At 51.7% G+C, this 26,728-nt stretch overlaps 1 protein-coding gene across 1 annotated transcript in view; it reads right to left on the reverse strand.

Annotated features, from left to right (window-relative positions):
- MN1 (MN1 proto-oncogene, transcriptional regulator) overlaps window positions 1-20,501 on the reverse strand; it is a 36,788-nt gene extending 16,287 nt beyond the window's left edge. Inside the window, exon 1 of the mRNA XM_050906663.1 lies at window positions 16,984-20,501. Within this exon, the coding sequence (XP_050762620.1) occupies window positions 16,984-20,422 (3,439 nt within the window). The 5' untranslated portion in view covers window positions 20,423-20,501. The remainder of the gene's footprint in view (window positions 1-16,983) is intronic.
- Window positions 20,502-26,728: the final 6,227 nt, after the last annotated feature.

Genomic DNA, 26,728 nt, shown 5'->3' on the forward strand with positions numbered 1-26,728 from the left:
GCCAGTGAGCACCCACCACAGCAGCGACGGAAACTCCTGTCCCTGGAAAGCGGACAGACCACCGGTCCACGTCATATAAACCACAAAACAGCTTCCGATGGACGTGGCCTCGGTGAGCGCTTGCCAAGGCTTTGAACCAGTCCTCAACCGACAGCAGGGCAGGCAGGGTCTGGCAGCAGCGCGCTCGGGCCCCCAGCTCAGCCAGCCACCTTAAAAACCAGCCAGCCACCCACCTGCCCGACCGACCTCCGTGCCGGCAGCCATGCCTCCTCCACTCCCACACAGCCACCTCCTCGCCCCGGAGCCGGCCAGGAGCAGGGATGCTGAGCAGCAGAGCTGGCCGACAGAACGGCATCACTGACACAGCACCAGCCTCCTCATTTTTGCAAATGGTTTTTAACTTCAGATGTATTTTTTTTAAAAGTTGGCCATGAGAGTTCATCCTTTCCTCTCTTCTCTTCCTCAGTAACCATAAAAATGAGTGTTAATGTTTATTTAATCGTTCATCTCCCCCCATTTTCTTTTCCATCATTTCTTTTCTAAAGCATTCCCAGCTTCAGAGAACAGCGACACACAAAATGGAAAAATCTAGTTTTTCACATTCTTCTTTTGGTAAAAGAATAAGCATTATTTAATTTTCTAAAACCCCTTTTCCATTCTCTCCTCCCCCCCCCCCCCCCAGCTTGTCTAAAGCTGAATAAACTGGTGGTAGAATTACAGAGATTTATTCTTTTTGTGTGGTTTAAGTTGCAAAAACAGCAAATGAAAAAGTGGAAGAAAATATCTGAAATAATGATTTCTGGTGCAATCAAAAGCAAAAAGAAGAGTGGGGAAAACGGGAAATTTTGAAAGTCTAAGTTCAAATTGTAAAAGAAAGCTATATTTCACATCAGCTTTATAAAATTTCCAGGAAAATAAAAAGTCAAAACCAGCTATTTCCGTGAAGATCTATATTCTTAAATACCTGTTTTCAACATAGTCTCTTTTTTGAAGAAGCACTGGGATGGGGGATGAACTGTGATGAACTGAAAAATGTCTCTGTCTACCCAAAAAAAAATCATTATGCAATGACAAGAGACAATCCACTATATAATCAAAGACAGAATCCTGACATGTTCAAAGAGAAAATTATTGTAACAGCAGCGACTTTGAAGATGAGAAGGGGTTTTTTTGATAGAAACAATGGCCATCAAGATTTTTACTGTAGCAACCAATGCTTAAATGCACAACTTAGTATGCAGCGCGCCTGCTAGGTACACTTAGCAGCAACAGCAAAAAAAAAAAAATTATAAAATAGTGACACCTAAGAGATTCATACCCAGAGTGGAATCAAGCAGCACGCTTTGAATGGTTAACCATTCACACAGGGTAGCAAACACTCCCAGTGACAGGCACTCTTGTCCTAGGGCATGAAACAGCCACCGTAGAAGTCTGAGAGCAGCCCACACTTTGGCTAGCCGTATTGCATTTTCCTTCTCAGACACCGAGTTTTAAATTTCCTAACAATAAGATGGCTGCACAAGGCCTAGACCCCCAGGTTGAGTAGCATCTTTTCACCCGAAGAGCAGGGGAAGAGCCAGTTCTGCCCGGTGATGTGTCCTGCCTGGCAGGTGACAATCAAGACCTCCATATCTGCCTGCCGTTTGCCCTCCAGGGGCCTCAGTACTCACCAGGATTGCAGAGCACTTCTGAGTAATAATAAAAAAAGCACTCGGTGTAACACTATACACTACACTGCACATTTTCAAGTACCACAAATGAAAAAGCAGACTGTAACTATTCAGAAATGTTTGCCTTCCAGAGTTACTTCAAGCAATCATTTTTGTGGGCTTTTTTAAAATTTCATTTTACACAAAAACTCAAGAGTCAATGTCCCATTAATACAAAACTTGCAAGTTACAAAGAACTACACTGAAATATTTAAATTTTCAACATTTGCTTCCAGGGAATTGCATATGTGGCTGTAAAAGTCGTGATTTGCAATCTTCGCTGAACTACTATGATTCACAAAAAGTGAATCACAAAAGGGAAATTTTGTGACTGAATAAATAGCTATTATGTAACCCATCTAATGAGGAGTATAGTATTTTTCTCTTCTTTGATTGGAAGACTATCGGAAGACGACCGTAAGTAGTCAAAGCCTCACTGACTATAAATACCCCTTTCAAAAACAGAATTTAGATTAAGCTCAGTGTTAGTTCGGAGTAAGAGTCAGAAAGAAAACAAACGGATGCCAAGTCTCTTAGGTAAGGTATCAACCCAAATGGAAAGTCATAAATGCATACGAACTGATAACTATTTGCTGAGGGAGCTTGCGAACACGTTTTGAATAATGAATTGCAGAACTTTGTGATCCACTTCCCAGTAATCTGCAAATCGGTGGGAGGGGGAATCCACTGAAGCCGTTTGTTTCCTTGCAAACGCTGTTCGGGAAACAGCGACCAGGCAGCGACAGGCCCAGCGCGTCCCCATCCTCCGGTGGCACCGAGCCCAGCGCGTGCCCACCCGCCGACGGCACCGAGCAGGCGGCAGCGAACACAAGGCTGCCGGGGTACCTGCCGAGGAGTGTCCCGGCCCCGCGGCACACACAGACTTCCTACCGATCGAGTCTGAAAAAGACGCGTGGCTTTGAGCGGATCGCCGCTGTCCTCCCAAAAGGAAAAAGTCTGTCAGAACACGAGCTGCCTCTGCCCTGGCCCGAACCTCGCCGTCCCGCCGGTGAGATGCACGCAGGCGAGGTCCGGCACCTTCCCGTTGTGTGGGCACTAAACCACCCAGGTGACAAGTGCGTAAGGCGATTTTCAAGAGTGTTTACTTGGCAGCTCCTCCCCGACTTTCCAAACAAACTAACAGACGTGGACTATCACAAACACCGTCTCCTCCTGTGTTTGACCGTGCTCACACAACGGTTAAGGCAGCAGCGATACTTTCACTGACCGCAGTTATGCGGTTGTGCAGGAGCAGACCCTTTGAACACAGGCAGGGAAGCCACGTCTGGGTAAAAAAAGCCATTAAAACGCCAATGCAGCACACCTGCAATAGGCCAGCTAGATTTTGGTTTCAACTAAGGTGTCCAAAGAACACGTTTTCAGACAGCATTACGGAGACGAGCTCCAGAGTGCTTTTACAGGCATGAGAACGGCTTTCAGAAAATAAGGCCTTACGTTTTTCCTGTATTTCACGTTTTGGGGGATATCCCAAGCACAGAGTCCCTTGAAGAGTAGTTTATCACAAAAATGATGCAAAAGGCTGCTCAGTGCTGCTGCCAAAGGAGATTTTTCTTTTGAACATGGAGACTTTGAGTTGTATCAACTCCTATCCGTGTCTTCATCGTTAAGAGCATCGCTTACATGTGGGAACCATTTTACTAATACTATGAAAACACCAAACAATTTATTTAATAAAAGCATTTTCCCCACTGCAACTCAGTGGTGAATAGCTGCTTAAAGCAGGAATCTTCTATTAGCCCTATTCCTACAGTACAGTTTTGTTCTCACCTTTATATTAAAACCCTTTGAATAAAAAGGAAACCATTAAAAAGCATGAATATATGCTTTGGTTTTCTGTTGCCTGGGACTGGCTGTTTATGCCACACTTGCTGGAAAGGCTGTGATAACCCCAATGCGCTCGCCTGCCTCTCAAATGCCCATGCCCAGGGAAGGGCCAGCATCGCTCACTGCTGCCGGAGCCGCTCCCGCTCATCAGGGAGAGGCTGCCAGGAGGAAGGAAAAACACTTCGGCTCTCGCATGCACGAGCCAACGACCCACGGCTGCACGGAGCCAGCGCCAGCGACCGCCATGCACCGGGGCCTGTTTGAGATATAATTGCTCCAAAAGGAAGACAGCAAGGAGACACCAACGCTGCAGACGGACAGAAGTCACCGTCACCAAAGTCGGGTACGTGTGTGCTCCTCCAGCTGTGCCCAGGGACAGGCAGCTCTCGCCTCTCCTCCCACGCCACCGGCCAAAAGCACCGTGGGACGTGCCCCACCGGTGGGCTCGGCACCAGGGCGGCAGCAGCGCTCCTCCTGGTGCCACGGGCCGTGCCAAGTGCCGGAGAGCCGGCAAACCAAGTCTTCCAGAGGGCATCTCCACTTCGGTTTCACTGCCACCACAGAGGATCCCTTCTTCTTTTTTTAGTTAGGCATTTATTTACTTTCTAGAGAAAAGGGATGTATTAAAAATAACGTCTGTGTGTTTTTGCAGGCGGCTGCGTGGTGCTGCCAGGTCACGCCGCGTTCAGGCTCACCACCTCTGCTCCAGGTGTGCAACGACGAACCCGCGCCGGGGCGACGCAGGCAAAGGCCACGATGGGCTTGGCCGTTCTCCCTTTTGGAGCATTTCTGGTAAAAATGACCTGGTAAGTGATATATTCGTGTCTCCATTGTGTGGTGGCCACAGGCCGAGTAGCAGAGCCAGTAAGAGCGCTGCTGGCGTGCACACCACATACCACCCCATCAAAAAGCATATATCCAGATGTGAAGTCACATGGATAAGAAGTGCTCCGTGACGTACACCCTGCGAAGGGATGGAGAGTCAAATTGTGACACTGACCTTTGAACCCGACATCTATTTTCCATAAAGTACCCAGATAGTCCACAGTAGTCGTTCCAGTGAGATTTGTCTAAAGGGAGGGAGCACTGAGGATGAAGACAGATCAATTTTGCTCCAAAATTTTACATGAAACACTCCTGTTTTGGAAAGAATTTCATTCAGGTGAAAATATAATATAGAAGTACCCATTTAGGAAGAACGTGCTATTAATTCTTAGCACTGTATGTGGAAGGGAAAATTGCGTTTTTATCTAAATGGTTTTTTCTGCATAACCCATTTACAGTATTCTTTTACAGCTCAGTAATGGGAACTTTTCACATTTCTATTTGGGCCAGACCACTGTGGAAGGCAGCCTTCAAGAACATTTCAAATATAACCCCTTAAAACAGATTCCAAGAGTAGCTCTACAAAAAGGAGGAGAAAGACCAGTACAGCACATCCTAAAAGATGGTAGGAAAAGGAAAGGAAAAAACCATCCATCTTAAAGATGTAAGCCAAATTTTTGAGGCGGAGAGGAAGAAGGATGTTTTTTAGTTTTTTTTTCCTGAAGGACAAGAAAAGGTTTGGTCTTCCCCCTCTTCTTCCCTGCGTGAAGCAGAAACAGCTCCTATTCAATGTACTCCACAGTCCCAAAAGCATACAAAGAGCAAAATGGTGCCGTGTTATCACTTTGAAAAACTGCACAGGGATATTCTGAGCTATAACAGTTACTATTACATACAATGAAAAAAAATGTAGGCTATGAAAAACTATTTTTATCATCATAACCAAACGCTCATTTCTCACTACAAATAGTTTCATACTATTTGAAACTGAATATAATCTAAACAATAATTTCAAACAATTGACACTATGATCCAAGTTTCCTGATACATTGCCATCAGGCAACAAGAATAAAGTCAAGTAAAAGCAAAAGCAGACTCAGAACTGACTGAACCGTGTTTTACCAGGTTTGCCTACTCTGGTACAAATAAAAGCAAACATAAAATTGAAAGTTTTTAAAATTCTTAATTCTATCATCAAATATCTCAAACTCAAGTGAACACAAACCAAAATAGTATATTGGCCTTGTGTTTAATAAACAAATCAAGTGATTCTTCAAATAATGTAGCAGGGCTCACAAAAGAAGTTAAAGCTGTATGTTTTCTAAGCATTGTTTATTTGACATTCTTCACCTCTTTTTTTTTTTTCCTGTGTTGGCTTTTATTAGCTTACTTCCGAAAATTAGTATAACAAAAAATTTTATCTTTCAAAACAGACATTTAAAAGTGCAGCAGTTATGGAAATACAATTGGACAATGAATAGTTTTTATTCCCTTTACCTAGCCATACTCCTCACTGCAAAGCAGTAATTACAGGAATCTACTTCTGTTTTAAGCTTTACAGTAAGCTCTTTACAAATTTAAGGCCAGCAACCAACCCTTCATTATGCTTAATAGGTAGACATAAAAACGTAATTGTATCACAATCTCTCCAACTGCATGTTTCTCCAGCTCCTGAAGCTCACACTTGTCTGATTCAAGGAAGAGATTTTTAATCTATTTTTTCTGTAACTGAAATATTTCAGCACCATTGGCATAAACCACTCTAGAAAAAACTACACAAAATACAAGAGGATTTGGATAATTATTCGGAGTAAAACTCCATTGCTTTGTTAAAAAACCCACATTTCCACAGCGGCGTTTGTCAGCCCATAGCAGCCAGACTCCCACACCACACCAGCAGCCAGGCATTCAGCCGCACGTTCGGGAGCCCTGGCAGAGCCCGGGCCACGGCAACCTCCCCCGGGGAACCCGCAGCACCCAGGAGCCCTACGGCCGCAAGCAGCAAATGCGCTTCTGCACTTCCCGTAAGCACCTCAGCTAAAGTAAGTAAAATCAGGACGCAGTATACTAACTTGATTCATCTACAGGACAAATCACTTTATCATGTAATATATACGACTACTTTGCATGCACAAAGTTTAAAAGTAAAGATAAACCAAATAACCGAGGCGACCCCCGAGCTCCCTGTAGCTTTTCCTGCAACAACTGCCCCAGCCTCCCAGCACAGTTTTAGAGCCATCATAATTCATACCCGTTCTGCAGACAGCTACAACGAATTAACAGACGATGGTATGGAACTTCCCATTGATGGCAAATAATAACAACAATAATAAAAAAGAACCAGAATGAAGAAGAAGAAATGTTTTGCTGTTCTCCCTTTTTTTGGTGATCTGCCTATCTCAAAATAGCTAGTATGAGATTTTAATTATACTTGAGACAGTCCTATTTTTTCCCCTCTGTCTCTAGAATGATGGCGTGGTAGAGAGAGCACAGGGAGTTGGGATGCTAGCTGTTTCTCCCAGCATAAAAAGAACAGCATGTGCCTATATTTAGAGGTAGAGAAGGGAACTACAGCATCCAAGAAAAAAAAAATCATACTGATTTTATCTTCAGAAAAGCACTTGCATTTTTGGTTTGTTTAAACCAAGAATGTGTTGCAAGTGTTTGACCCTATATCCAGCAACAATAAAATCTGTTCCATCATAAAATACCAGCTGCTTTGCACTTTGAATGATAATACTATTCTTAAAGTGTCTCAGAATTATTGTCTCATAGATTGTGGTAATTTTTTAATACGATTACTGGGGAATTCTGTTGGGGTTTTTTTTGTAGAATACAAACAATAGGCACATTTACTATTTTCTTGCTTTTAAAACTGTATTTGGTCTGAAATTTGGGCTACTCTTCAGACTAGGCAAAAAAAGTTTTTCAGCCTAACATTTTGGCACCAATGAAAATTAATAGAACAAGTGAGTCAGATCAAAAATACCTGTAACATTAGATGCGAAAAGTTATCTGACTGCCTTAACACGTCCAAGGGATGCCCTGTTTCTAGCAGTATGACATCAGTACCACTCTAGGTTTAAGTCATACCAGAGTGCTGTGATGTGCCGGGTAGCTCAAACCTCGGGGTCAGGTCCTGGCGGGGGGAGGATCCTCCTCTCCCCTCGCCCGGAGGAGAGGAGAGGAGAGGAGAAGCCCACCCGTGCTGATGCTTCCATCCCCAGGCGTCTGGAGGAGGTGAAAACCCACCTCGCATCAAACTAATTCCACATCACTTTGGTTTCTTTTCCTGCTGCTCGGACTGAGACATTCATTTAGAAGTTCACTCACACACTGGATCGGAAGTGCCATAACTGGGGTTTTTGGGGGTTTTTTTTGTTTTTCCAGGAGAGGAGAAACGCCACACCGGGGAGGGCAGTACGGCTGCACCGTCCCCACCAAACACACCGGAGGACGAAGTAATCGACGCAGAAATAAGATTACCAAGTGGGACAAGATACTCTCAGCTCTTCATTCCCCCTCCCTATACATTCTTCCTAACCACCGCAGCCAGACCCCTGGTCACACGCTCCATCCCGGCACCATTCGGTCCCGACATGCCAGCCTTCGTTGGGCACCCAAGTGCCCAGACTCGTCCCCGCGGTCCCTCCGGCTCTGCCAGCGCGGGACCCCCACCGTGCACCTCACCAGCATCCTCTGCCAAAGCCCCGGTGGCACCGTGGTTGTTTGGCCACGCGGCTGCCGGTTTACCGGGGACTGGCGAGCCTCCAGAGGAGGCTCGCCAGTCCCCGGTAAACCGGCAGCCGCGTGGCCAAACGACGTCTGTTTTATCTCATTTGGACTGTAAATCTTTAGCAGTGGGAACGTCTCCCAGGTTTCTAAAGCACCGTGTCAATTTATGGTGCAATAAATATGATCTTAAATAATAAAAATAATAATAGAGCGCGACCTGAATACGGACTCCACTGCGATCTAAATCAAACATAAACCCAAGTATCCATAAGCGCAATGGTAATGACTTGACCGACTGTGCCATCTAGCCAGGAGACGGGAACACTCAGGCAGACGCTCCCTCTCCGCCTGTTTTCACCCGACAGACAATCGGAGCATCACCTCCGGCAGTGGATGGGAGGGAACGCTCAGCCCTGGTCCCCGGGGACCCGGCCCTGCTTGCAATGCATTCGCATCTGCGTCTCTTAGACATCCTTCATCTACAGCATCCTCTGCTTCCCGTGACTCCTCTTACCCAAGACCAAAAGGCTTTAAAATGCCATTATAGAGGAAGATTATACCCACCCACCCACCCAAAAAATTAGTGCAAGATTTTTCTAGGAAAGAGATCCTAAAATTCTGACCAGATAATAACCCCAGTCCAGCCTTCATTTCCTATGTTAATAGATCAATTTACATCTTTCTAGCAAAATGGTTTCAGGCTACATTTAAAAAAGAAAAAAAAAAAAGGGAAAAAAGAAGTTGTGCCTTTCTTCTTAAACTGCATTTTGGGAGAGGATTAAGAGGAGGAAGGAAGGATATGACTGTTTCCAGGGTTTTTTAGTGTATTTGCTTCACACAGCGAATTAATATTCTCAATTTTAAATCAGGAGTATATTCCTAATTAGGCTATGAAATGTTTTAAAATTTTCTTCACTTTACAAATGGCTGCTTTTTCAATTAACTGTGCTTCCTCAGCCTCAGGATGATCTTTCTATTAGCAATACAAATGCTTTCTAATATTTTGTGAATACTAATTCACAAAATTAATTAAATGCAGACTTAACTCTGAAAACATATATTTTACCACAAAAACCCGCTGTCTCCCAACTACTGACTGATTACAGGCTTTTCTGTGATCAAGAGTATCAAGTCCTAAAGGCCCAGCGGTCAGAACTGAAGGTAAGAGAGCTAAAAGAAAAAAAGGTAGCAACGCAGTTTCCTCATTTCGCTTTTTAAATGCTCCAAACGGGGGGGAGGTGGGGAAGATAAATATCCAAAAGTTCAGGCAAACTGGCCATTAGAGCGAGGCTGCAGCGCCGTCCCTAACACAACACTCTGCAGTAGAGAACTCGCGTAGCCTTCAGAGCTCGCACACGTGGTGTTCGTGTTTAAACTCAAATAAACTGTATTTATTTTAATGTAAAAAATCTATCAAAGCAGCACTTAAACGTAACCAGATTTCTGCTTACCAAACCAAAAAAAGCTTCTTTAGACAAATCTTAAAAGCTAATAAAAATTTAGACGGCGCAGTGTCATGCACTGCGTTTTTATGTTAAAATACTAAACAGAGACAAATAGATTTCCTAAAATTGAAAACAAACAGACATAAATTGCACAACTAAAGACTCCCAGCAGAAGTTAAGCATGCAGACGAGAAACGGTTCATTCTCAGGAGCTTCCCGTGACTGATACATATGTGCATCTTGGGGAGTGAAATCGTAAGATGTGACAAAACAGTTGTTGTCTAACAGGGGCAAGACAAAACTTGGGAAAACTTTACTTAAAAAAGGCCAGCATGGATCAGACCCAATCCTATGGGAAAGGGATGGACTCTAGGTTTGAGCCAGGTGTCTCGAAAGGGCACAAGCCCAGAACACATGGCTGCTGAACACAAATACTCTTATGATAATGCTTGTACTGTTACAAAAAATAACTCTAGTATGGGGAGAAGACTACTAGAAAAGCAGTAACCACAGTATTTTTTGCATCTGTATATAGATAAAAAGTGCAACACTACGAGAGTACATTTCTAGATCATCAAGTCTTACAACTTACTACATCAACTAAGGAAACTGCATTCCCCGCATACATATGCCTTTGTCATGTGCCAGGAGATGAGCAGAACGTGAAGACTTAGAAGAGAGGGCGTTGGGGGGGAGATGAGAAGAAGGGGTGCTGAGGAGGGGAGTAGCAAAGCAGTATCATCTAAGATGTTCTCTTTGAAGTATTAAGAAAGTCAGCGTGTAAAAATTAATAGATTAGACCTCCAGCAGTTCAATTCTCAGCTTTAAATTTAAAAGGTATTTGACTTTGGAACATTAGTACATAATCCATAAAATATATTTAAATTTGTAAAAAAAAAAATCTTTGCATTAAAAAAGGTCACTAATAATTCGTAATGTTTTAACTGCACCAACACAAAAGTGTTTTGCAAAGGAAAAGCAGCTAACTACAAAGAATCTCAGTATTTTTACATAAGCTAGTCATGTTGTCACTATGTGCAAACTGGGTCTTTCTACAGAATAGCAAAAATTCAGATTTACATTTTAAAAGTTGAGAAATCCAACCAAGATCAGGAAAGTCAGGGCAGACCTTGAATTTCCTGGAAGATTCCACAGCTTCACCTATTTAATTTCCATAGGGTTCCCTGCCCTGTGTCCCTTACCCAAGAACTGGTGCTGAGGAAGTGCACAAGCAAGCCGTGTTCTAAATATACCTCATTAATGGAAGCTCTCTCTTTTAAAAACGCCCCTCAAATAAATGAAACAAGAATAATTCTGTATTTTAAAAAAAACCACGCATCAATATTAAAAATGTCCTGCAAACTATAAGCATGTATTTACAGGTGCAAACTTTGTTCTTTTCAAGGGCTTAGATTTCTCCATGGAAGAACCAGACCAGTTTGACAGAAAGCCGGCTGCTGGCTGGAGCAGCGGCCGCGATGGACCGGCAGGTATCCGGCGCCTGACGCGCGTTATCCATGCCGCCTGCATACGAAGCGCTCCAGCCCGAAACATGTTAAGGACGATCTATTTTACACCAGTGACAAAACGGGGAAGGATCCCACTAACCACAATTCGACTGGTCTCTTTTGATATTCTCAGTGTGCTCTAGGAATTACGTAATTAAACTGTTTATGATATTTCAGTAAATTTAGCATTAAAAAAGCATATGTGTTAGGCCACCTGAAGCTTCATTTTAGAGCTGGCTTTACACTTTCTGTGGATACTCTACTCACACTTGTATTTAATAGAAATACAGAAGAAACCACAGACTAAAAATGTACAGTAATTTGTCTAGTACTAAAATTTTATATGGCCACATAAAGACATTTTGCTGTACCAAAACCTCTCCCTGGTACAGAACATTGCAGAATCTGGGAGTCAGCTGTTACAAATAAAAGCAGCCTACATAATTTTAGGTTAGACTTTTGTTTAATGCCTTATCCTTTGCTCTATACAAGTAGCAACAAACTGTACCTGTAGGTATTCCTGATTAATAATGGTTTTTAGCAAAAAATTATTTGCAGTTTTATGGCAGAGCATTCCACTAGGTCATTGGTAAAAAAAACAGGTACTGCACGTTAAAAATTAAGAGCAGACATAGTGTAATACATCACAGATCAGAATAAATCTATGCTGTCATCTAAGCTCATATATAAATATTAAGTCTAATTCATTTCCTTTTACATCATATGTAAAGATCTGAAGGACATTCACATACCAATTCCAAGAAATATATCGCCTGAAGTCTGTCTCATGCACTCTCTCACACTAAGCATGTACAAAACAACCCAGTTAACTATCACAAGTAAACGTGCCATTATAAAATAACAGACTTTGGTAAAAGAAAGCATCATGACGCAAACCAAATTTGTGATCCGCATTAATTCAAATACAGCTAGACTGTCCACTAAAAGGAGCAGAACAGGTAAATCTAAAGACCAAAAATTAACAGACAGACAGGTAGATGGATGGATGTAAAGGCAAACAGAGTGGCTATGGTAGTTACTGAAATGCCACTAAATTCACACACTTTCTGCATTAAATATCTTAGTGCATTACAGCAGCAATAGCAAATACTATTGAAAACTCTGCCCCTTGCCTTCTCTAAAATTGCCCATAAAGGTCTACAAACACACTGCTGCAGAATGTTTATAAAACAAAGGAAAGCATTTCTAAACAGGACCGTTTTCTAGTAGAAAACATTAAAAATGATAGTCGGTCAAAGTAAACAATAGAGTGTTACTCTCATTCACATGAAGCCAAGCCAAGCAGGGGCAACCTCTCGATTTTTTTTTAACAGGTCAGAAGAGCTTAAAAGATCATATTAAACCCAAATCTAATGCACACTGAACTCTCTCCTACAATATGCAACAGGAGTATTCTTTCCTCATAAATCTGCATGCCAATCCAGATCATTTATTAAAGATGTGTATTTCGTATCTGTGGAGTATATCACGCAACTTCTTGGCAAAGGCAATAGCATTTTTTTTCACTAACTGTTAAAATTCCTTGTGTAAGTTTAAACAGCTCTTTCAAGCAAACAAAGCAGCATCGGGAATCACAGATCCACCGCTGCAAAGTGCGCTGAGCTTCGTCAGTGAACTCATTTCCAACAACCCTTACTACAGTACAAACCCGTTCCAAATCACATATTGCTTTCAATGATATTTAAGTGTTTGAAATACCTCACGAGGTCTGACAAACTCGGTCTCAGTAAACAAACCTAGTCCCTTGGCAAAGCCTCTAAAAGAATTTAGCAGTATTTAAAATAAAAGCATGCAGCAGAACGTACTAGGAAGAGAAAGAAAACAAAGGCTCCTAGCCGCATCTGGACCAAATCTGACCTTTGTTAATGTATTTGGTAGTAATTTACAGATGTTACATACTGCTTCGTCAAGAGTTTTGGCCTGCTGGCTCATTCAAATGATAGGTTCGGTGTTACAATGAAATATTAACAAAACCTCAAAGAAGAAAACTAACCGTGCTGCACTGCACGTGCCCATCAGCTCAGACAGACGAGCCCAACAGTCACCGAGCAACTGAATATATTCTCTTTTTTTCCAATCAACACCTGCATGGTTCTAGGTTACATACTGACGTCTTCACCTGACATCTGCAGTATGGGACCTTCAAAATTTCAATTAAAAACTAAAAACAAAAGCCTACCAGCGCTTAATTACTGGGTTTCTAGAGAATACTAATCAACATTTCACTGAAGGGGAAATTGTTCTGGTTCAGTCAAACCAGGCAAAGCAAAACCCCATTAAACTGGCCCTGGGTTTTTAAGTGAATTTGATCTGGTTATTCTTTGTTAGCTAGACCTGTGGTGTTGGAAGTCAACACGACCTTTCTAGACTCAGTATTACTATATCTCACTCCCAGCTCTAGCTGCACAGCAGAGGAAAACATGAAATTCTAGAAAGCATTTTGGGGGGAAAAAACCAAACTATCAGCCACTTCACATAAAACATGTTAGTACAAGAAACGATGTATCAGAGAAAACTGCTTATGGAAAATCGCATTTCAGCGAAGAGCAATGTCCAGCCAGCATTAATAATGTTAAATTCAGAAACAAAACGTGAACGCATGCCCAGAACTTGCTAAAGGCTATCACTAAATGGCGTGGTGTGTACATGTTACACGGGCACCTACAGCACAGGTGTCTGAAATAACGCTACCTGCTCCCATCCACCTTTAAAACTCACAGCTCACACAGGCTGCTAGATACCCGCAAATCGCTTTAACGCCATCATGAGAAAAAAAGCGATGAGCTGTAAGGAACCTGGCCAGCCATTAAAACAACTCAAACAAGTTGTTTCCCCCAGTAATCCAGGCATTAACAGAGCATGTGAAGAGTTCCCGATTCCGCTGCGTTTTGGGGAGCCTGTCCACTCCCAAGCTGCCCCTTCCACGGCCGGCAGCGAAGCTGGAGCCTCCGGCCCCTGGCACCCGCTCCGTGCCGCGGGAGGAGAGCGGCGGGAAGGCGGACGCCGCACCCAGCGCTCCCCCGGGGGGAACCTGCCCTCCGACACCCGCCGTCCCTTCCTCCGCCCTGCCCTGAGCCCACGGAGCAGCCGGTGCAGATCGCGGCAGTGCCACAATAGGAATAAATCACCCAAGGCTTTCCCTCCCATCACGGCAGGTGTAATTAAGAAGCCCACCAACAATGCCTATGTGTCGGTGAGGGAACTTGGGTCTGACGACTAATCTCCCTCTTAATAACACGGCACAGTACTACGAAATGGTGAACACTCCCCCAGCGCAGTATTAAGCACATTTAGGAACTGCTTGAAATTTGGAGGAGCGCTGTCTGAAGCCTGCGCATTCACCCTGCACGCGTACACCCGGGAACTGCTGGCACAAACACCACGGATGCAAATCCCAGTCACCTAAAAAGGTTTAAAATCTCAGTCACTGGATAAATAAAGCCTTTTCTTAAACACAGTTTCAAACACTTTGGGGTATGGCAGTGTAAAGTTAAATTATTTCTAGTAACCGAGGAGAACAGCCTGTTTTGTCTCACCTATTGTATCTTTATCACTTCCAACAACAGTTAAAGTAAATTCTCCGCTGGTCTGTATGAATTTCCTCATCCGAAGAACCAGCCCATTCAAATCCTTGAAGTGACTAAAGTGTGAAACAAAATGAGTGCCTCTATGCATTGTTGTAAAACTGGTTTGCTATTTTATGTTAAGCCTCTGAAATACTAAAACATATCCTTATATAGGAACACTGATTAAATGGTTTTCTTTCCAAGTGATGAACTGTTTTAACAGCAACATTGTGGTTATCGCGACCAGAAAGCAATTACTTATTTCACTAGATGTTGCTAAGAATAGCGGTGATCAAAGTGAACGTAGGAGTGCTGTTAAAGACGTTAGAGAAAGCATCGCTCCATATGACACATATGCACAAAATATACATAATTTTAAGCCAAATTACACTTTTAATAAATGTGCTGTTCAGGATTAAATCACTGATCAGGATTTTTTTTTTAAATCCATGAAATAAAGATCGATGGAATAAGTTACTCTTTTAAAATCTATTTCTAAATACAGCACGGTATGTAGATCTGCGTATCTGTATGCGTGTGAGTGTGTGAGAGTGCACACATAACAGGGGGTGCATGTGTGTGTGCTGTGAGAGAACGTATATATGTGTTCGAGTCTGCCAAGGTAGAAGTGACAGGAACTGTGATTTGTGCTAACTAGCTATTGATCCAGTCAGATCTAGATGTTGTGTACAAGAAACAATAAAAGAGAAGGGGCCAGGAAGGATGCTGTGTGCAACTCCATTTAAAAATGGAAAAGAAGGGCCCCAAACAAACCAATTTATGTCCTTGCCTGGGTGAAGCATGGAGAATGCTGATGGGCTTCCTAGAGTCTGCTGTGCATGCTAAACACTCCCGCTTGAAATGAGAGTCTCCTGCGCTGGGCATTAAACATGAACAAAGAGACAAACCGTGGGGGCTAGGATTCACGCTTCAGAAAGCCAAAGCTGGAAAGCCAACCAGAACTGGGGGTAGGAAATTGCCCAGTTTTCAAACCAGCTCCCTTTTGATTTTCCCAACACCTTTCTTAGCAAAATTACTAAATGCGGAGGACTGTAAAAAGTCAGTCTGTACCACCAGATGTAATGAAAACAATTTCAAACTATGCTAGCTGTACCAAAACATCAACTTTCCTAGGCACAAATAATGAGTTTATAATGCGTAAATTACACACGTGTACTTATAGCACATCAAAAAATTGCCCGCGTGCATTCATACAGCAGGTACATGCACGTGCATCTATTGTAATATTCACACACACGGTCAGGCAGTTTGGAAAATATGGCTTTGATAAGACAAAATAGAAACCAATTGAATCTATAATCATCTTTATCTTAAACAGCTTTTATAATAGAGGGCTTTCCATTAAAATATTTTTTTCCGGAGCTTGGGGAATTATGATGCCCTCTGGACACGGGGAAGGATCAAAAATGACAACTAATGTCGAAATTAAACATCTGTCAACTAAGCAAGTTTTATACCAGCAGACCCAGAGCCTTATTTTAAATTGCCTTTCTATTAAAGAAAGAAAAAAATGTTAAGAGCCTTTCAGTTCAGTAACGCACTGCTGGTAGGCTCTTAATGCAAGTAGGGAAATACCTGGAATCGGAGGGTCAGCACCACTAACAAATGTGTGTTTTCACGGTTTAGGAAAATCTCTGTAACAGTTTGGGGGAAATGGCTGGAAGGCTCAGCCGGCATGGGGCTCTGCGGGAGCCCCCTCCATGGCACCCCATGCCCAGTGGGGCTCTGCGGGAGCCCCCTCCTCAGCACCCCATGCCCAGGAGCCCAGCCCGGCAGCCCAGCGGGGCTCTGCGGGGAGCCCCCTCCACGGCACCCCACGCCCGGCAGCCCAGCGGGGCTCTGCGGGGAGCCCCCTCCACGGCACCCCACACCACAGCCCCCCTCTGTGGCACCCCAGGCCCAGGAGCACGGCTGGGGCTCTGCCGGGAGCCCCTCTGCTCAGCACCCCCGAGAGCCCTGTGCCAGCCCGGGCCGCCGCAGCCCTCGGGGGGCCGCTCCCCAGGAGGTGTGACGGGGCCGGGGCCGGCAGCAGAGACTGCCGCAGGGCCAGCCGTCACCCGGAGCCAGCCGGGCAGCAGGCGCTTCATCCCTGCCGCTGGCCACCCCAGCAGAGCCACCTGGCATCCCGCAGCCCCAGCCCAGTGCGGGAAGGCGCCCGGCACCCACCAAGGTCCCCACCAGGGGCAGAGCGGGTCTGGGGCCAGTGTGTGCCCAGCATCCCAGGGCCGCAGCCCCACCACCTCCCCTTCCCTGAGCACCCCACTGTCCCCCTCGCCGTGGGCCGGCACCCGCGCGGGATGACCGATACCTTCTTTGCTGGGGTTTGGGGGCTTGGGCTTCTCCCAGGGCGCCATGGGCTTGTCCTCCTCCTGCCCCTCCATCAGGGCCTTCTCGCCGGGCAGGTACCAGGTGGAGTTGTGCTCCGCCATCAGGGAGTCCAGGTCGATGGTGCTCATGGCGCCCTTGACGCCCTCCGAGCAGCAGCTGCCCAGGTCGCTGTCCCCGTTCTGCCCCGCGCACTCCCCCTTCTTGCTCTTCAGCCCCAAGGGCTGGTCTTCCGAGATGCTGAACTGCTGCCGCTGGAGCTGGATCTGCGCCTGCAGGATCTCCAGGGGGTGGATCTCGTCCTGGGCCGAGGTGCTCGTGGGGGTCCGCACCTGCTCCATGCTTGGCGTGCCGGGGTGGGTGCCCGCCGTGGTGCTGAGCCCGTAGCTGTCGGGGGTCGAGGTAGACGTACTGAGGAGGCCGAGGGCCAGGGGCTTCTGTCCGTTGAGAAGTGCGTGCTCCCCGCGGGGCAGCTTGGGCGAGCCGCCCAGCAGCGGGCTGCGGGTGGGCTTGGAGGCGGCGTTGTCGGAGCTGGAGGACACCTCATCCTCATTGCCGTAGCTGGTGCTGACCTCGTCGGGAAAGTCCACGTGTGGGGAGCTGCCGTCCGACTTGGTCACGCTCTGGATGCCGCTGTCCAGGGAGGACATCAGGTCGGGCTGCTCCCCCAGCAGCAGCTCGCCGCCCTTGCCCCAGGAGGGCGAGGTCAGGGGCTTGTCGTGGGGAGTGCCCCCGCCGCGCTCCGCGCCCGCGGCCCCCGGCGGGCCCCCCGCCGCCGCTGGCACCGCCGGCTGCCCCGGGCTGACACCGGCCCCGCCACCCTCCGTGGCCGAGAACTTCTCAAAGAAGGTGCCGGGGCTGACGTGCCCGCTGTCCCGTTTCCGGCGGCCCCGCCCCCGCCCGCCGCCCGCCTTCCCCTCGCCGCCAGCTGCCGGCTCCAGCGCGTAGCCGGGCGAGAGGCTGCTCTCGGCGGGCAGCAGCGGGGCAGCGCCCGCCGCCTTGCCCGCGCCGCCCCCGCCTGCCGGCGGCCCCGCCGGGAAGTAGTCCGGGGCAGCGGGCGGCGGGGGGTCAGGCTCGGCCTGGCTGAGCTTGCGCTTGGCCTCAGCCGGGCTCTTCTTGTTGAAGGTGACGTTGAGGTTGGGGGCGCCCAGGCTGGCGATCATGTTCTGGCAGGCAGTGGAGAGGGCGGCCAGGCAGCTCTGCCCGAAGACGTTGTCCTTGCTGGCCGGCTTGCTGAAGGAGCCCAGAGAGAGGGCGCCCAGCTTGCTGGCAGCGGGCCGCGGCGGCGGCGGCGGGGGGAACTCGGGCGGGGGCGGCGGGTAGGCACCTGGCGAGGCGCTGAGGGCGGGTGCGGCCCCATGGGCCGCTGGCTGCCGCGCCGCCGCCGCAAAGGGGAAACCGGGCTGGGTGGCGAAGTCGGCGGGGCCGCGGCGCTCGGCGGGGGCGCTGGGCAGCGCCACGCCGCCGCCCGGCGACTGCAGCTGCGAGAGGCCGCCCATGGCGGGCGCGAAGGGCGGGTGGACGCCGGGCGAGGGCAAGGCCTGCGCCGGCCCCTCGCCTGCCATCCGCAGTGGCTCCTGCAGCCCCAGCCCGCCGGCACCCGGCCGGAAGAGCACGGCGGTGCCGCCCGGCTGCAGGCCCAGCTCGTGGGGGGCCGCCTCGGCTGGCAGCCCCGGTGCCGCCATGCGCCGCGGCAGCAGCTCCCCGGGCGGCGGTGGCCCCGCGAACCAGGCGCTGTCGGGGGCCAGGTGCGGTGCCGGCGGGTCGAAGCCGCGGCCGCCGCCACCGGCCTCCCGCTCGAAGGCGGGCGGGGGCAGGCCGCCAGGCGGGCCCACCTCGCCGTGGTGCCCCAGCTGCTGCAGGCTGGGCGGCCGCAGGCGCTGCTGGCTGCGCGAGGCCATCTGCTTCATCACCAGGGCCGCGTTCTGGCGCTGCGCCAGCGCCGGGTGCTCGGGGCCGCCATGCGGCAGCGGCCCCCCGAAGGCCTCGGGCGCCGGCGGGGTGAATTCGCCCGGCAGGCCGGGGTAGGCCGTCGGGGAGAGGTGGCTCTCCATGGCGGGGCCGTGCATGCCGCTGCCCCAGGAGGCGCAGCGCTCGACGCCGGGGTTGCCGGGGAAGTCGAACCGCGGCCTCTTGGCGACGCTCACGTAGGGGGCATCGAAGTGCTGCAGTCTTTGATTTGGTGGCTGTTGCGGAGGAGGGTGCTGCATATTAAACACGGGGTCGGTGTAGGGATGCATATTCCTGTTCTCCAGTCTGTGAATAGGGTATTCAAACTGTGCATGCTGGTTCTGCATTATGGGCCCATTGTCCTGCAGGTTGGGGTTGGGAGCGTTGGCTTCTGTTTGCTGTTGCCTAGGGATGGCTGGCGGGCAGGAGTTCTGTCTGGCCAGCAAGCCCGGCGGCTGCTGCGGCGGTTGCGGCGGCGGCGGCTGCTGCTGCTGCATCAGCGGGTGCCTGGCGCTGGCCCCCGGCTCCAGGCTGGCGGACATCTTCCGCGCCCCCCCGAAGCGCTCGAAGAAGACGCCGTGCTGCTGCGGCGGGTGCGCCTTGGCCACGGCCATGCCCGGCGCCCGGGGCAGGGCGGGCGCCCCCGCGAAGCTGCCGCCCGCCGGAACCTGCCGCCCGCCGCCGTAGTGCGGCAGCTGCCCCTCGGGCTCCGACGGGGAGAAGACGGGCAGCTCGAAGTGGCCGGCGGGGCCGTCGCCGGGGTAATTGTATTCCAGCGAGTCCACGCCGCCCTGCGCGGGGAGCCGCCGCTGCTCCAGGCCGTGGGGCTCGGAGGAGCCGGCCGCCGGCAGCCCGTGGAAGGAGGCGGCGCGGTTGGGGGACTGGTCGAGGGGCAGGCAGGGCGCCGGCACGGCGTGGCTGGAGGCGCCGGCGCTGTGGTGCTGGAAGTCGGGCAGGTTCCCGGGGCGCTGCTGCCCGAAGCCCTCGCCGCCCTGGCTCTCGGCCATGTGCTCGTAGCCGTCGGCGAACGCCGTCTGCCCGCCCAGCGCGCCGCTGTAGCCCAGGAGCCGGCCGCCGTGCACGCAGGAGGCGCCGGGGTCGGGCCCGAAGTTGCCGCCGAAGTGCGGGGGGTGCTGGTGGGGGTGGTGGGCGCCGCCGTGGCCGCCGTGCGGCTGCTGCCCGCCGAAGAAGCCGTGCACCGGCGGCTGCATGCCGCCGCCGTGCAGCTCGGCGGGGCCGCGGCCCGGGAAGCCGTAGGCGTCCCCGGCCAGGCTCATGTTCATGCCCAGGAGGGGCGGCTCGCCCAGCGCGCCCAGGGCCGGGTCCACCGCCGCCGCCGCCGGGCCGCCGCCGGGGAAGGCCGGCGCCTTGAAGTGCGCGCTCATGCTCAGTCCGGGCTGGCCGAAGCCCCGCTCCGCCTGCCCGCCGCTCCGGCCGCTGCTCTGCGGCTCGAACTGCTCCAGCCCGAACATCCTGCGCGGCTCCTCAGAAGGGCATGGCCGCTCCGCGCCGCGCCGCTCCGCTCCGCCGTCCCGCTCCCCGCCGCGCCGGCCGCCGCTCGGCCGCCCCGCTCACATCCTGCCGCGCCGCCGCGCCGCTGGCACCGGCCGCCCGCCCGCGCTCACCCCGGCGGCTCGCCGCTCGCTGCCGCCCGGCGCCGGCCGCGCTGCGCTGCCCGAGAGCCGACGGGGCGGCGCGCCGCCGCTCATAGGCTCCGGCGCCCGGGAGCTGCGCGCCGCATCGCCGGCCCGCCGTGCGCTGCCCGCGGCTCGCAGGGCTCCGGCGGCGGCGGCGGCGGCAGCAGCGGCGGGGCCGGGGCGGGCGGCGGGGCCGGCGCTGCGTGCGGGCGCTGGGAGGGCTGCGCCGCGCTCCCCTGCGCGCTCCCTCGCTCTCGCCCGGCGCTGGCGGAGCAGCAACAAGTTTTGCATTTCAGCGATGAATTTCAGCCATCGGGGCTGCGCCAATGAGCGCCGCGCGGCCCGGGGCGGGGCTCGCCGTTAAGGTGGCTCCGCCGCGCCGCCCGGCCCCGCGCCCCGCCCGCCCCGCCGCCCCGCTCGCCCCGGGCCGCCCCCCGTGGCCGGCCGGGGAGCCGCGGGGAGCCCCGGGGCGCCGGCGGCGGGGTCCCGGAGCGGGCGGGGGCACCGGGGCTGGATCCGACCGGCGGGAGCGGGGCCCTGCGCCGCCCGCCAGGCACGGCCGGTGCCGCGCTCCCGGCCACCCCGTGCTGCCCGCCCGGGCCGAAACCCGCCCGACGGTCGCGGGCCGGGAGGAGGAGGAGCGGCTGGGGCGGCCCCGCCGTCCCGGCAGACCCGGCAGCGCCCGCGAACCCCGAGCCGGTCCCCGAGCGGCGCGCCCCGTCGGGCCCGCCCGGGCCGGCAGCCGGAGCCGCGCAGGGGAGCCCGGGCGGCCCAGCGCCCCGCTCGGCGCCCGGGCGTTGGCGGGAGCGGGGATGTCAGAGCCCGGCCTCCCCGGAGGGAAGAACTTCCATCGGGTCCGGGGCGGCAGAAACAGCCGGCAGGATCCGGCGCTTCAGGTGTTGACGGGCTCGCACATGTCGATAGTGTAAAAAAATAAAAATGAAAATTACTCCCACCAAAAAAATGAGATCTATAAATAAGCGGCCGAGAAGTATTTGTATATGGCAGGAGAGTTTTAAAGGGATTTTTTTCTGCAGGATCAGGATGCTGCGCTGTGATTAAATATTGATTTTGTGTAATTAGTTTTCATGTGAACTATCCTCCCTGCTGATGGCTTGGAGATTTCAGAACTGGAGAAGAAATGGAATTGGACATGGAAATTATTACTTAGCAAAGTGACAAGGGGGGGGCGCAGGGCCCGGGGCGCGGGGCTGGCACCAGGGCAGAAAATGAAGTACGCGCGGCCCGACAGCGGCACAAAGGAATAAAGGGAAAGCCTCGCTCGTTCGCTACGGGAACGGCGGACACGGAGGGAGGGAGCCGCCGGCCCCTGCGCCCCTGTCCCCGCAGACCGGCGGCGCTCCGGACCGACGGCTGCGCCGCCCGACCGAACCGCGGCCCCGCACCCCGCCGAGGCTGCGGGGCAGGGACGGCCCCGGGCTCCGGGGCTCCCCGCCGCCGCCGCCGCCGCCGCCGCCGCGCTCCCTCTGCGCCTGCGTGCGCGCCGTCGGAGCCGGCTCTTCCGAACGGGCACAGCGCCCCCTGGCGCCCGCCCCGCCGGCCCGGCCCGGCCCGGCCCCGCCGCACGCCCCGCCGGGCACACACAGCCGGCCGGGCCGTGCCCCCGGGCCGCCCCGACGGCGGGCAGCCGGGCCCGGTGGGGCGGGCCGAGGGCCGCACGCAGCCCGCCCCCCCCTCTCCGCCCCGCGGAAGGACGGGGCCGGGCCCCGGGCGGCGGCGGGCTCGGCGGAGACGCCGGGACCGGCTCTCCGGTGCCGTCTCGGGGCACCGGCGCCGCGGCTCCCGTCCGCGGTGACCCTCCCCGGCCCGTCCTGCCGCGTTCCGCGGGCCTCGGGCGGGCAGCCCACCGCCCCGGGGTACCGCCCGTTCACCGCCCGACCGGCGCTTCGCAGGGGGCGGCTCTGGGGGAGCCCGGGCTGCCGGGTCAGCCCTGCCGCGCCGAACCGCCCCGCCTCGCCGCCGGGCCTCGGGGCAGCGCCCTCGGGGCCCCCCTCCCGCTCCTTGGGCTGCCGCAGTGGGCGCAGGCCGGCGCCAGGCCCAGGGGCGAGCGCCGTTCCCTCGGGGCTGCACGCATCTGGGCAGGGCGGTGATCAATGCCACCCGTAAGCAAGGTCCTCGAGGGGTCCCTGCTCCGGCGTCGGGGCTCGGCTCACTAGAGAGGGACATCCCGATGGCTCGCCTGCCCACAGCCTGTCCCAGCTGCCCCAGAACCGCTCTTTCCACCTTCAACCAACTTCTGTTGACTTTCATGGGAGCCAGACCGCGTCCCAGCAGAGAAACCGGTTCCTGAAGCACACGAGACCCCTTGCTGCACTATGCTCTGGGAAGTGTGCCCGGCACGTACCCACGGTGCCTCGTGCCTCCCTCTTCTCAAGCTGGGGTCGGGCGAGGGGCTGCTCGCAGCGCAGAAAGCGTGGCGTATCCGCGCTGGCCCCGGCCTGCGGGCTCGGCGCGCAGCAAGGCGGGCGCGCGCTGGACACAAAGCTCCCGGTAGATCTAACACCGTTTCCTGAACGCGGGAAGAGGAGGACGCTTTCGTTGAGGAGACTCGCCTACTCGTGTTAGCGTGGGAGAGATTTCTGTCACGTAACGGAATTTTTTGAAGTCTGTACCTCACAGGAGTGGCATTAACGTGCTTTGGCTTTGGCTCCCAAGGAGCAGGTCTGCTGAGTGCCGGGCTGTGGCTGCCAAGGCCAAGCCTGCAGGGGCACGGAGGTGCGGCACGGAGAGGTGGTACCCAGCTCGCCCCTGGGTACAGACGTGGCATGCACTCGGCTCTTCACTTTAACTTGTTATTGCCTTGAAATGGTAATAATTCGTTGCGTAAACTAGCATTCACTTATTATCCAGTATTTTTCTGGCCAAAATGGCATCCGATTTAAAAACCGGATTATTTAAAAAAAAGGGAAAAGGCTGGATTAATTTTAAGAGTGCCAAGCAAAACAGTAAGCACAACAGAACAAGTAAGAGCGTTATAAACCAAACCAATATTAGCATTTTAATGCCCGTCCTGCCGGTACAGGATCGCACAATAAGGGCTGAGGCTCTCTGGCTGCTCAGTCTTTAACGTGGGCAAGGAACGTGATCAGCCCTTGCTGGGACAGATTGGCGAGTGAAGCATCCACCTTGGAGAAGTAACACAGCTTTTATCTCAGCTGGCATCCATTTTTTGTTGCTGCGTCCACTCTAGGGTGGCCTGAAAAGATACTTTCTGTGTAAGATACCGCATGCCAGTTGGACAATGTATCTGTCGGGAGTATTATTGGAGGTAATTCCTTACTGTTGTAACATCGTGGGTTTCGTTTGTACTTGACCCTGTTTATCACGGCTTCATTGTTGTGTTTATATACAGGTATTTCTCTGGGGAAATGGACTGTTCTCTCTGCACCGCGGATACGATGGAAGTTCACAAGTATCACAAGTGGTGTGGAAGAAAGTTGCTCCTGTAAGGCAGCTAGGTTTCAGCTGTGAAGAATTACTTTTGCTGATGTAAAAGGACCTCAGGCCTCTCTGAAATTGCAGCTCTTTTCTAAAGCAGGGAGTCGTGCCTTTCACAGATACCTCCTGTAACGCTGGCTTCCGCAGAAGAGACCAAGTGCTTCAGAAAGGACAGATTTTTACTGATTTAGAAGATTGACCTTGCATTTCCTAGAAGATTCAGAATCCGTTTGTTCCTCAAGCGGAGTGAGCATGGTCTCTCTGGAAGAGCAAAATGATGCTGTGGAGGAGAATACAATTAGAGGGATGGAGACTTCCTTGGTCCATGGGCTGACCATCTCAAACGCTTCTGGGCAAGCGTTAGCCCTCCTCTCTCCTCCCTTCTGGGCTGTGCCCACCAGCAGGAGCCGCAGGTGTCCCTGCCAGGGCCAGCGGCGAGGCTTGCCGCTGTATTCTGCAAGCGGCGGCCAGCCGCTCGCCCCTTCCCCGGACTGCTTCCCCAGAAACCTTTTCTGCTCCTCCACCGCTGGCCTAGGCATCGCTATCTTCCAGGAGCAAATTTTAAGACTGAAAGCTTCAGCACGGTAACTCGCTGGCAGTGCTGCCCGGATCCAGCTGCAGCTCGAGAGTAGCGTATAACCGGCTGATGGCAAATACGGAAATAATATCAGCCTCAATATTTCGACAGTAAAACCAGTGAGTTGATTGAAACGGTAAGGTTCTATACTAGCTGCAGCGTTCAACAGGCTCGTGGTGTAAACGTTTGCTATTTGTTGAACGTCGGAAGGCGGCTCGACCCTGGTTTCTAACTCGGAACGTGTTCTGGGCTAAACACGCCCCGGGGCTGCCAACCTGCTGTGCACCTCCCGGCTTTCCGGCGCGGTGCTGGGGAGCGCTAGCGGGAGGGTGCCCCTCGACTGTGACCAGCACCGTCACGAGCACTTCGGTCGCAAAGGGTCACAGTCACCCAGCCAAGTAGAAGGAAGCCTCTCTCAAATTGTACCGGGTAGTGAAAAGTATATTTTACAAAACATATTTTTACTTTCAGTCTTTGGGTTTTGGTCATCTTGGGGGAAGCAGGGAAAGGCATTATTTAAATAGTTGTAGCTGCAGGGGATTATTTTCTAAATTAACAATAGTAATTGCTCCTGCCAAATCCAAAGTTGAGGGGATTCATTTATTTCAACTCTCAAGACAATAGCACGATTTTGGGTTTCATATTGCAAGCTCTGAAAACCAAATGGTGGGGCTGATGTTTTAAAAAAAAAAAAATTCAAACAACATCAATTCATCAGACTTGAATTCAGCTCTTTCCACTGCGCCAGTTTAACTTGCACTGAGAAAAGTTGCTGCTCAGCAAAAAAAAAATTCCTTTTTAACAAAATGAATGCATCATACATAAAACATCACGAACCATACAATTAGTAAGCAAATGTAAGAGTTCAGCTCAGTTCATAATTATTCAGCAAACCTATTCAGAATGATTTTTTTCTCCCTGCAGCAATCAACTGTGTGGGCTCATTACCACTGAGAATCTAACGAAGAAACCACCACATAAACTGTACAAAACAAGCCCATATGCTAGAAAAACTTTAGCCCAGCTAGCCATTAGCAAGAAGCCTTTTAAACTCTTCCATCGAGCAAAACCACATCTTACTTTTCTGTGGTGTTTATACCCCCAGCTCTATAAAGATGCCATTTCATGAATATGTCAGGCTTCAGGTATATAAATTTCAGCTACTGAATAACCTCTACGGTGTTTGGTAGTGCAGCCATCTGGAACAATACAAAAAAGCATTTGGTTGCCGCTACACGTCGCGTACCAGCCAAAGTGATGAGTCCTGTCCTTAGAGCATGGGCTCCCAACGGCTACTTTGCAAAAAAGCTGGTAGGTTTTTCTTGGCAGTGATTTCTGCTCCTAGCAGGGATATTCAGTGAAAGGAATTTGGATATTTTGAAGGACAGGTCTCTAAGTCTGGTGGCTGACATTATTGGGAAGGTTTTCAACATTTCCGCCTGGAACAGTTAGGGCAACTATTGCATCTCCTCCCTCTCAAAATTATAGCGAACAGGGTGACTGGACTGACTCAGAAGGCAAATATGGAGAATCAGTAGATGAGCATGACCGTGCAGCGAATGCGGAGCAGGATCGCGAGGGAAGGCATTCCTCCGGAGGAGATGATGTTCATTTGTGTGCACCTGCTTTAGCTCCCGAGAACGGTAAGGAGTTTTGGGTACGGAGGTGCTCTTTTCCGGCAGGGGCGCAGACCCCTGGGCCCCGCGTGGCACAGGCTGTGCCCGCAGCGGCCAGACCAGCTGCGGGCGAAGGGCTGCGTCACACGGGGGTCTGCCAGGCTCCCGGGGGCTTTGCTCCGCGGCCGATCACACCGCGGGCCTCCCGAGCCGGGCGGCACTGGGGATCACGCTGCAAGGCGGCGTGTGAAGATGTCCGGGGATCTGACCTCCTCTGTCGCTTCTTGTCCTTCTCTACTTGAATGTCTGGAGGTGACTATTTTGTAATTGAGATTACAGACGATTTCATCTGTAAAACCTGATTTGCATTCAGTTTCTGAAAAGTTCGCCTTACCGATGTAAATATTTCATGCTCAGTTTTGCCAACAATGTTGTTTTCTGGAAAGTTTGAACCAAATTCCTTCAGACACTTGACTGCTTCCCATTTTA

Source organism: Gymnogyps californianus, chromosome 16, assembly GCF_018139145.2.
Source record: "Gymnogyps californianus isolate 813 chromosome 16, ASM1813914v2, whole genome shotgun sequence".
NCBI classification, from domain to species: domain Eukaryota; kingdom Metazoa; phylum Chordata; class Aves; order Accipitriformes; family Cathartidae; genus Gymnogyps; species Gymnogyps californianus.